Raw genomic sequence first — 12,415 nt, forward strand, 5'->3', positions numbered from 1 at the left:
TAAAACGAAAACCTATATAATGTCGAAATAAAGTGAAATAAAAAGATGCAGATAATAACAGCTTAAGCAGGTTATGGTTGGTGTGTAGACATGTTTAATCGAGAAAAATACATAGAAAAGCATGTCAAGAGAGTTACATCGGGAAAATGTTTTGTTCAATGTCAATACATGAAGATACTAAAATGAGCATCACACTGAAAAAAAAAATTATTTGATCATTATTAAATATAACTGGAATTCATTATGTTTTTATTTCTGGAACCTGCTTTCCACTGTACCTGTTACCTAAACATGAATTCCAGAACCCTTTAATACAAATAATGTGTTTCATATGAACTAAGATTAGGCTAAGAAACAATGACACGTGCTGTAGATGGGAAAGGCATAAGAAAATGAAACTGGTTCAATAATTACATTTCTCTGTAGCTTTTAGTCTGCTCTGGGTTTAACATCAACCATTATGTACACTATTGTATGCATTTTATCATTTAATTTGACTAATTACAGAATTAAATATTAAGAAAATCATATTTACAAATAAGTGACATTTCAAGAATACAAATATATTCATATGTATGCATTATGTGAACAAGATACAAGTGCATACTGTACGTGCATCTGGGAAATTATAAATATAATCCATATTTTTATGTCCTGTTAATATTTATGCAGAAATGATGCAGCAAGCCTGACTCACTAAATCAAAGCATCCAGGATCCATTAGAGACATTCATTCAAATATAACCCCTAATTAGTGGAAATATATAGGTCAATTTATGAATGTCTTTGAAGACAAATCTTTATTCACAAAGAGACTTATACAGAAAGGATCAACATATAGAAAACATCAACTGCTAAACCTGAGTTAAAAATCAAGCAAGTGCAGCACAAATGTCCGGTTACAATGTCAGCTCTTTGGCTCCATCCATGAAAACATCATTTCTATTCATTACGTCTCTGATTAGCTAGATATTGTTACATTCTGTACAGCAAAAAAAAACCCCAAAAAAACAAAAAAACAATTGGACACTATTTAGTAACTAACTAAAGCCATATTGCAGTATTTATTATAAATGATTTATTTGTGCACATCATTTACCTTTTAAAAAATAAATTTTTAAAAAGTTTTTTTGTTAAAAAAAATTAGTGTGCCCTCATAATCTTTAATTAAATCACTCCCCCCTCCCTCCCCCCTCCTCTTGAAATAACATCTCTTTTCTTCTCTGATGAGGTTTACTGGCCTGAGGGTGGGGCAACCTGTCACTCACATGAGATCCACCAATAGAAAATCACAACCATCCAATCAATTCCCAATAGACAAAATGAAGTCCCGCCCAACATTTTTTTCTAGTTTGAGAAGCCGTTTCACTTGGATATACATCACAATAGAGAAGAAAAGACTATCACAACTTCCGTTTCAACTTCCGGTTCTTTGGGAAACCAACCCAAAATGGTAATGGTCACCCAAAGTTTTTTTCTCCCCCTCCAGTGAGCTGTTAAACACCGCAATCGGATCAGTCCGATTTGTGAACAAATTATTTCAATCGATTCAAGTCTGACTCAAAAGAATGATTCTTTGATGAATTAAACATCACTTTGTGGCTTATTGAAGATCTGAAAGCTTGATTTTTGTAATCATGTAGAAAAGAGCAGACATTATTCAAAATATCTCCTTTTGTGTTCCACGCAAGAAAACCACATGGGTTCGGAATGACACGACAGTGAGTAAATGATGCCAGAATGTTAATTTTTAGGTGAGCTCTACCTTTAAGGACAAACAGCATATTTTTGCTGACCACATCAGTCACTGACAGTATTTACAGTAGTCCTGTTGTTGAGGGCTATGGCTGTGTTAGAAGCCTTCGTCTCTGGGAGGTCTTCCTCAGTATCTTTCTGTAGTCATAGGGGTTGTCCTCACTTTGACTCTCTGTAGAGGGCATTCTAGAGAACGAGTGCCTGTGGACAGAGAGGGGCAGATAAAGCATGACTTCACACAGAAATGAAGACGCAAGTGAGAAAGTGAAAGAAAGCGGGGATATCTGCATCTTCTGCTTGAACACATTTATCATGTCTGCCGCTCAGTGTATTGCAGTGTGAGGTCAACGTCTTGAGGAGGGCATTTGTTAAACAGACAAATGTTTTTTCACCTCTTCTCCTTTGGATCGTTAGGGATATCAGATTTAGGGATATCGGACAGTGGTGTCTCAGAAGAGCGTCTTCTTTCAGTGGAAGCTCTCCGTTTGCTGGACCGCCGTCTGTCACTGGGCAGGCTTGTGGATTTACTGCTGGACAAACCCTGGTAGTACTGGTCATCATTGTCTAGTTTTTTGGGGCTGGTGGGTGCAGAGAAAACAAATTAATTTGTGCCTATACAGTTTCAAAAATAGTTTCTTTATTGGCATTGATGGTTCAGTGAAGAAACTTTAACATCCATGGAACCTTTTTAATGCACAAAAGCTTCTTTGTAATGGAAAATGGTTCTTTAGATTACACTCAAAAAAATAAAATGTTGGAAGTGTCAAGTGGTTCCACGCAACTATATTGAGTAATTTGTACAAATAACAATTTAGTTGAATGAACAAAAGAAATTCAAGTAAAGCTGACAACATTTCTTTGAGTAAATACAAATCATTTGAATTTGTCAATTATATAATATTTATATGTGCAGTTTACTTAATAATGTTACGTTGATTACGTAAGGTGAACACATTTATTGACTTAATTTACCTTATTAAATGAACTATTTGCTCTACAAAACGCACTCAAAAAATTCACTGAACAAACACAATTGAATTGAGAGCAGGAATTTCATCCTATAAACTTGCGTATATGAGTGCACACAGCCTAAACACAGGCGACACTCTTCTGCATAATGGTAACCACAAAATTCAAAAACATTACAGAAACTCCTCTAAATGTTCAACATAACTGAACATTAAACACTAACATAAACTAACAACATCTTTCCCTGTACTGAAAAACACATAAAATAACACTTTAATCCCTAAATTTACTCTCCTAATGCAGTCCCTTGCAAAGCATGCTGGGAACTACGGATCCACTGCACAGTTAGTTATGTCAACAATAATTTGTGCGTTTCACTCAGCAATGTCAAGTTGACTGAACAAACACTAAGTAAAGCTGACAATACTCATTTTTAGTAGAAACAATGCAATTAAATTATGTTCATGTAGTTACATGAGTTTTTTAAGTAATGTGAACAAGGGTGGTTTGAGTGAAACTAACAACAGTGAAAGTTTTGTTTTTTTGAATGTATTAAAATGTTCTTAAAATGGTTCTTTTAAGAACTGTTCACTGAAGTTCTTTGGGCAACCAAAAATGGTTCTTCTATGGCATCGCTGCAAGAATCCCCCTTTGGAGCCTTTATTTTTAAGAGTCTTTCACTCTTTTAAAGGATAGTTCACACAATAAAATTAAATTCTGTCATTATTTATTCATAAGTCATTGATTTGTTTCTTCAAAAGGCATGGAATAGTAACGTGTCATATGGACTATTTTTAAGGTGTCCCCATCTACTTTTTTGAGTTTGAGTGAATCATGACAGAACTATTTCTGTTTACAATGCTGTATTAGTAATTCTTTGTTTCAGAAAACCCTGCTTGCCTTTAGCCAAAATTTATTGTTCCCGATCATAAATAACATCTATTTTGTCATAGCAGGCTGCTATTAATGGGTGGCCATTATGCTATATTGAGTGCATTTCATGGCTGTTCTGCGGTATGTAAGTGATGGCCTTCAGGACAGGCTCTGATTCATGGCTCCTCAGCAGACTCAATTCGAATGTTCTTTCAGTAGACTTTACCCATTGTCTCAGGGCTTATGTAATGAAAACAGCTATCTATGAAACCAATGAAGCCAAAAGCCTACGGCCTGCCAGCTAGACCGTTGATGCAATTACATCAGTCAGCCCCACTGGCCTACTGATGCACTTCCTGTCTGTCTCTCTCTATCTGTATCATATCAAACAACTAAATATATAAATTAATTTTTTAAAATGCCTTATTTTTATATGAAAATGCATTATTAGTTTAATATTTTATAATAATATGATACTTAAAATAATAAAGTTGTCATGTCTGTTTTGGGTTTTTGGTTCATGTCTTTTATTTTGAAGTTTAGTCATAGTCATGTTTCCTGTTTGTCATGTGCTTCCCAAGTCTTATGTCATATTCTCTTTGGTTTGTTGTGGTCATGTGTCTTGTTCTCTGATTGGTTCATTGTTTTGATTGTGCACAGGTGTCCCTTGTCTGCTCATTAGTCTTGTGTATTTATAGCCCACTTGTTTCATGGTTCCTTTGTCTAGCTTTGTTTGTGTAGCCCATTGTGGTGAGTTTGTTTGTTCACGTCATGTTTATACGTCAAGTCAAGTCATGTTTAGCTCTGCCAAGTCTTTTGTTTAATTTGTGTTTGGTTTATGGATTATTCACATATTTTGTTTAATAAAATTGTGGATGAGGAGCCCCGTAATCCCACAGTACCCGCCAAGCCTGTCAAGCCTGAATCTGTTCATGTCATGCCTGCCAAGCCTGAGTTTCTTCACGTCATGCCTTCCAAGCCTGAGTTTCTTCACATCATGCCTGCCAAGCCTGAGCCTCTTTACATCATGCCTGCCATGCCAGAGACTGTTCATGTCAGGCCTGCCAAGCCAGAGACCTTTCACATCATGCCAGCCAAGCTCGAACCTGCTCACATCATGCCTGCCAAGCCTGAGTTTCTTCACGTCATGTCTGTCAAGCTAGAGACTGTTCACTTCATGCCTACCAAGCCTGAGTCTCTTAGCATCATGCCTGCCAAGCCAAAGACTGTTCACGTCATGCCTGCCAAGCCAGAGACTGTTCACTTCATGCCTACCAAGCCTGAGTCTCTTAGCATCATGCCTGCCAAGCTAAAGACTGTTCACGTCAGGCCTGCCAAGCCTGAGCCTGCTTACGTCATGCCTGCCAAGACTGAGCCTGTTCACGCCATGGCTGCTCTGCCAGAGCCTTCAGCCAATAAGACCGCTGAGCCAGAGTCTTCCGCCAAGTTGGCAACAAAGCCAGAGTCTTCTGCCAAGATGGCCACCGAGCCCAAGTCTTAGGCCAAGATGGCCGCTGAACCAGAGTCTTCAGCCAACATGGCTGCCATGCCAGAGCCTCTTCACGTCATGGCCCGCCCCACCAGAGTCTCTTCACGTCATGGCCACCACACCCGAGTCTCCAGCCAACATGGCCGTCACGCCAGAGCCTCTCCACATCATGGCCGCCACGCCAGAGCCTCCTGCCATCATGGAGTCAAGAGTCAGAGTCAAGTCACACCATGACCACTCATGTTTCCCCTAAAGATTTTTTGGGGGGGGACTATGGGTACCAAGCTCCAGAGGATGTGGAGCTTGGCCCTCCACTGCTCCATGATCCAGGCCTACCCCTGCTCCACGGCCCAGGTCCGCCAATGCTCTACAGTCTGCCACTGCACCACAATCCAGGCTCACCATTGTTCCACGGCCCATGGTCTTGCCCCTGGGGGCAGGGGGTGTCTTGTCTGTTTTGGGTTTTTGGTTCATGTCTTTTATTTTGAAGTTTAGTCATAGTCATGTTTCCTGTTTGTCATGTGCTTCCCAAGTCTTGTGTCATGTTCTCTTTGGTTTGTTGTGGTCATGTGTCTTGTTCTCTGATTGGTTCATTGTCTTGATTGTGCACAGGTGTCCCTTGTTTGCTCATTAGTCTTTGTTCGTGTATCCCAGTGTGGTGAGTTTGTTTATGTTATGTTCATGCATCAAGTCAAGTCAAGTCATGTTTAGCTCTGCCAAGCCTTTTGTTTATTTTGTGTTTGGTTTATGAATTATTTAGATTATTCATATATATCTTGTTTAATAAAACTGCACTTGGGGTCTCACTGCAACTCGCCTCGTTACAAAAGTATTAATATAAAATAGAAAAATATATTATACTTACATATTTTTATTACCATAAAAATAATATTTATAATAATTTAATACTATTAAATATGATACTTAAATATATATACATACACACATTTTTTTTACTAATTGTATTTAATATTTGTTGGATATTTTTTTCACTGTGTTTCATTTTTTTTCCTGTGTTTATGCTGAATTTATTATTTTTTTAAATAATGACTACATTTGTGTAAGGAGAATTTGTGTGGAAAACATGAAATTACTGTAATGTCAAAATGTCAAAAATCATAATGGTCATAAAAAATATGCTTCGTTTTCTTCATGAGAAATATCATTTCTTTTGGTTTTCTTTGGATTTTGCAGTGAAATGTGACCTGGACACGGTTAGATTAATTCACATGACAGATACACAGTCCTGTAAAAACCGAGTGTTCTGCTACATCTGTCTGCTCTCTCTCTCTAGTTCTGCACATTTGTACCGCAGGACTCCCTCATTACCTGCATGTCCTCAGCATGCCCTTTTCCCCCCCAAGCTACCTTAATGGTCCCCTATCTCTCTCTGTTTTCTCTCTTTCCACTGCCAATCCCTTCCTCTATTTCTCTCTGACACAACATGGGCCAGTTATCAGACAGAGCCAGAGATTTGTCCGTCCTACTGACCTTCTCACTCTTCAAGTCAACAAGAAATGCGCAAACCATTTTACCTGCTCGTGTGACGCACAGTATTTACAAGTGAAACAGGATATTCAATGAGAAGAATATACAAGACCAGGAATATATATTATGAAAGTTGATTTCATGAATACTGGAATGAAGTATGTCAGCTGGTGTATGCTGCTGCTCATATTGACTTTATTCATTTGCAAAAATGACTCGTCCTTGATGTTGTGCGTCTCTGTGAGTTCTGTTATAAAGCGTCCAACACCCTGTCTGTTTGTCAGAGCTGTTTGTCACTCGGCTGGCCTGTGAAATCTCCTGTCAGTGGCGCTCATGGAGGTCCAGATTCATGTTCACACACACAATATTTCACACATGCTGTGACACTGGGGATGTGTCACGCTGGCCTCACTCCTGACAGGGAAACACTACAGGAACGAGCCGTAATATGCCAGCTATTAGCATTCGCATTATAAATACAATTTGATCAATCTGAATATTGCCTATAAATCAGTTTTTATTGATTTTATACCAAATACTTTACCTACATGCTTTACCTACGTTACTGTATGTCTGGCGAGAACAAGTATCATTGCATTAGTATTAGTCAGACAGACTAGATGGTTATAATGAGATTTTTAAGAGCAATTAAGATATGACCCTATTAAAAAGTGGCCAGGAGACAGCACTGGCATTTTTTATTCACACAATTATTCACCTAAATTTGATTTTAGGTGAACTGATATCATTCATGTTTGTTGGGATTTAGCTTTATATCCAGTGTTTTCTTATGCATTAGTTTGATTTGCTTGGTTATGTTTGGAACAGTAGTATACTATAGTAATACATCTACTATTTCTGAAGTATTTGTGCCAGTATGCACATTTTCCTGACCTACATTTCTAATTTGTGCACTGCACAGAATACTTTATTCCACAATGCAATGTGTTTGATTTGATTTTGACCTTTGTAAATATCTCTACATTAGTTAAAGGGGTGGTTCATTGCAATTTCACTTTTTTTTTTTTACTTTAGTTAGTGTGTAATGTTGCTCCTTGAGCATAAACAGTATCTGCAAAGTTACAGCGCTGAAAGTTCAATGCAAACGGAGATATTGTCTTTTAAATAATTTCCTGTTTAAGGACTACAACAAGCTTCTTCCTGGGTTGGTGACATCACTAACCCTAGAATTTACATAAACCCTGCCCCCGGGAAGATGCAACAAAGGGGTGAGGCCATGTGACTGCATTACAGTACGTAACACAAATGCAACAGCATGTCATAAAGCAAGATGACAAAATGACAAGTTATAACCGTAATTAAACTAAACTATACTTGTTCTATCTTCATGCAGAATATATTCTCTGGCTCTGTAAGCATTTACAACAGTTCGCACAGGAGCGAATTATACATTATCATGACAGAATATGCTAATCATTGACTTTAACTCCACATCAGCTACATAAATTCATCAACTAACTGTTCAGAAGCATCCTGTTGCATTCAAAATGTTGTCACTTCTTCTTGAGTCTCTCCATCATTGTTCGCCTCTGGTTTGAACATAAAAGGCTGAACAATTTCTGACATTTTCAGTGAGTCTGCGTGAGGTAATGTGAGGCGCTGCTAAGTGCTAACACAAGCTCCTGAAACTCTGCCCCTTTTGAGAACAGCAGCTCATTTGCATTTAAAGGGACACACACAAAAACGGGGCGTTTTTGCTCACCCTCAAAAAGTGACAAATTTAAAGGCACAGTATGTTTTTTTCGCCGCTGGGGGTCGCTAAACTCTTCAAAACAATAACAAAGGCATAGACTGATGATGCAGTGAATGAGTGTGGAATCATGGAACTTGTTGTCATGCCGATGGATCTACTAATGTTTATGGCGAAATAATGTTTATGGATGAGTGAAAGCATTCATGTTTTTAACAGGACTGTGGTTTGAAGCAGGGCGTGGCTGAGAATCACGGGCGCGATTGCTAATGAGAGACAGATATCAGTGCCACACGCGAGTCCCAGGGGATAGAAAGGAATGAGGACATTTCATTCTACCGAACTGCTCGGAAGTGCTGAAATACTACTCATACAGGTCAGTTTATTTGACGAATTAAAATTGTGAGGTAACGCAGCACTGTTTCACTTGGTCTCAAGTTACACTATCTTACTAAACTGCATTTGAGTGTGTTGAAAGTTGTAATATTATTCTATTTATTAGTATGTTGGCTGTTTGAAACATAATAGTAAGCTAGATCAATATTAGAATATCATACTGATGATATTCTAATATTTCATCGTGTTGAGCTATATAACATTGATTAGTCTTATGAAGCCTGCTGCCTACATTTGCTCACCTTGTCTAATAACGTGCAAGAGCGGCGTCTCTGTCAAGTCAAAGTTGTTACAAAGCTCCATCTTGGAAACGCCACGCCGATATTGATCCTCGTTTTATTTCTCCTTTTGTCCCAAAGTTTGCTTGCCATGGTCCATAATGTTTGAACAAAACAACAGCGTGCTGCTAGACCTTACGCAGCTGTCCGCGTCTGTTGCCATGGTTACTATGCAGTACAAGGAAACCCGGGATAACGCAGATATTACGTCATTGACAGGCGACAAGTGACAAGGGAGGGACGGGCACTATTTAAAATTGTGAATTTACAAATTCTTGGAAACATTTATGATAATGTAAGTACACAGCTGAACGAAATATATAACACTATGCAAGTGGTTTTTGGATATTTTAATATAAAAATCTTACATACTGTGCCTTTAACATGCTATATAAAATGATCTGTAGGGTATTTTGAAATACTAAAACTTCACATACACACTCTGGTGACATCAGAGACTTATTTTACATCTTGTACAAGTGGCATTATATGACCCCTTTAAACAAAATTAAAATGCAAAATTAAAACACGCAAATTTACACCAGATTTACACTACTGTTCAAAAGTTTGGTGTCAGTATTTATTTATTTTTTTTATTTTTTTGAAACTTGAATTTGAACTTTTGTTCAGCAATTTCTTTTTCAAATAAATGCTGTTTATTCATCAAATAATCCTAAAAAAATATTTTGGTTTCCACAAAAACAAGTAGCACAACTGTTTTCAACATTGATACATTTTTTTAGAAATGTTTCCTGAGCAGCAAATCAGCATATTAGAATGATTTCTGAAGGATCATGTGACACTGAAGACTGGAGTAATGATACTGAAAGCTTTGCCATCACAGGAATAAATTTCATTTTAAAATATATTAAAATAGAACACAGTTTTTTTTTTAAATTGTAATAATATTTCACAATATTCCTGTTTTTACTGTATATTTGATCAAATAAATGCAGTTTTGGTGAGCAAAAGTTCTTTCTTAAACATTAAAAAGTCTTTCTGACCCCAAACTTGAACAGTAGTGTATTTTTAAACAATAAATAGGCTCCACTTGCTGATTTAAATATTTAATGTAATGAGGTCATGTGACAACAATGTAGTGTATAGTTTCATTGTACACCATACACTGTTTCATATACTATTAATAAATGCAGTATACAGTGCATCACACACAGTACCCTACTATTTCATTCCAAACATAGCTTTTTTTCTCTTTGTCTGCAAAGCAGCACCATCTTGAGAGAGGGCACATTCTTGTTTAGTATAACACTTCTGCCAATTGATTTACCTTTGTTTTCTCGGCCTTCTTTTATCGTCCTGAACAGATCTCTGGAAAAGACCCAGCGTGAGAAAGATCATTTAAGCAGAAGCCCAGATAATCCTCAGATAAAGTGAGTGTCATTGTGTGACTCACATGAATGAGTGTGTAGTATGTGGAGTCCTCTGGCGTGTTCAGGGTCTTTGGTTGTTGAGTGCGGCGAGGCGTTCGTGACTGCTTTGTGTCGGCTGTTAGTTCAAAACACATCAGAAAAATAAAAGGTGAAAATAGAACAGTAAAACCCAATCAACATTTAAAAAGTGCCTAGTGATATTTGACCTTGAAGCCTTTTGAACCTTTGCTAAATGTTTTATTATGTCTAGTGCACAAGTCCCTTGTGTGCAAGGTGAACAAAGAGAATACAACAAATAATTCCCTTGTGGGAACCCCATTGCTACAAACTGAAGAATAGGATCAGCACTCAACATCCAGCTGAACTTTGACCCCTTTGTTCTTATCGAATAAACCACGCGGCACGGTTTAACCCTTGGGTCTCGCTATTTGTATTTATCCACTAACAATCAATCAGAAATGCCCTACCAGTCACAATGTGCTACAGACTGACACAGACACGGAAGCTCTTTTCCAAAGTGAGTAGTCTTCCTGTATACCGCCTACATAGGCAGCTACCTTCTAAGACAGCATCCTAATTGAAATTAAACCTCATGGGTGACTGATTTGAAACACTCAAAATAGGCTATTCAATTCTCAATTGACTGCAATAGGGTTTGATGTTAGCATGTTGCTAAGCTAAAAGTGCAACAATGTAATGAGCAAAAAATCTTTAATTAGAATGACTATTAGACTATTCGTATCAATTTTATAATTACTGGAGGAAATACATTTAGAATTTTGTTCATTTTTGAACATTTTCACATAATTGTCATGGCCCCCAGAATATTTTGTTGTATGAATATCTGAACTTGCAATATAAAGAACGAACAGACCCTCTGCTTTAAAAGCAAGCAAACAAGCAAACAAACAAAACATTTTATTCTAGCTTAATGCATTCTTTTTTTTTTATCAGCACTTAAATGTGGGAAAGAAGCAACATTTTGAACAAAAAGCTAATAAAAATGCACTTTTGTCAAAGACTTTGTCCAGATGGGATTCAGAATGTTGATCAAAACATGGATGGAGTAGATCGAGTCCATCAACACCCCCAAAGCTTCACAGTCCTCTACCACATCCTGGGTCAACATTTCATTCGATAACGTTGGGCAGTTTTGATTTATATGCTGTTTAATGTTTATAATTGTGATATTTTACATATGCATCTGCTTACATATGCTATCGCAAGTTTCTGCTTCTTCTTCGCCTGTGTTTTGATCAGGAGATTCTGTACTCTATCAGAAGATGCATAATAGTTGCAAAGCATTCAGCGTTTGCCTTCTTCATGAAGGATACATGCAATTTTCACCAAAATGTAAAGAATAATTTTGCATGCTTACTGTTTTGAAACAGCCCTCATGTAGGGAGCATACTTATGATACACACTGGAATGCCTTTGATAGAGAATACTTGCTTAAAAAATATGATTTTTTTTTTTTTTAGATAAACAACAAAAGATACAAAAATGACCTTTGATGTATTTGAATATCTGCTTATTCAAGCACTGTTTATCATGTAGAAAAGTCAGGTACAAAAGAAATTAATCAATGTCCACCAGGACCAGTGGGAACAGGCTGGAGAGTTTGTCATATTTATTGAATGTGTCTCTTGAAAGGTCATCAGCATTTCTTGATTGCTCAGAGGTATAAAGCCAATTTGCAGCTCTTATATTAATGCTTGCTGTAATTGCTGGGGCAATGCGATTAGCATTTAAAGACCTTTCATGTACACGGAAATGTGACTGGCATTCAAAGGGCACTTCTATGTGGAAACAATAATAATTCCACAATAATAATTGTTTCCACATTTCCAACCAAGATTATGGTTATGATTATTTATTATGACTGTGGAGCTTACAGATACATTTTACAATACAATAAATCATTAATAAACATGTGACAGATGACCACAGTGTTTACGAAGCAAATTAAATCTCCTTAGCAAGATTTTTGTAGAAGTTCAGCTTTCACAGAAATTGAGACTATGTGACAGAAGAAAACAGATCCGGAGGCCACATCTGTCATAAA

The 12,415-nt window shown here is 37.3% G+C and overlaps 2 protein-coding genes across 4 annotated transcripts in view; one reads left to right on the forward strand and one right to left on the reverse strand.

Annotated features, from left to right (window-relative positions):
- The window catches only part of LOC127505693 (protein adenylyltransferase SelO-like), a 557,335-nt gene that overhangs the window by 94,007 nt on the left and 450,913 nt on the right, over positions 1–12,415 (forward strand). The gene's annotated exons all lie outside the window — the stretch shown is intronic.
- Positions 247–12,415, reverse strand: part of myo3a (myosin IIIA) — a 124,200-nt gene continuing 112,031 nt past the window's right edge. For all 3 annotated transcript variants that reach the window (XM_051881369.1, XM_051881365.1, XM_051881366.1), the window contains 4 exons: positions 10,374–10,465; positions 10,248–10,288; positions 2,148–2,333; positions 247–1,956 (listed from right to left, as the gene is read on the reverse strand). In XM_051881369.1, the coding sequence (XP_051737329.1) occupies positions 1,842–1,956; positions 2,148–2,333; positions 10,248–10,288; positions 10,374–10,465 (434 nt within the window). In that variant the 3' untranslated portion in view covers positions 247–1,841. The remainder of the gene's footprint in view (positions 1,957–2,147; positions 2,334–10,247; positions 10,289–10,373; positions 10,466–12,415) is intronic.

This window comes from Ctenopharyngodon idella, chromosome 23, assembly GCF_019924925.1.
Source record: "Ctenopharyngodon idella isolate HZGC_01 chromosome 23, HZGC01, whole genome shotgun sequence".
NCBI classification, from domain to species: Eukaryota; Metazoa; Chordata; class Actinopteri; order Cypriniformes; family Xenocyprididae; genus Ctenopharyngodon; species Ctenopharyngodon idella.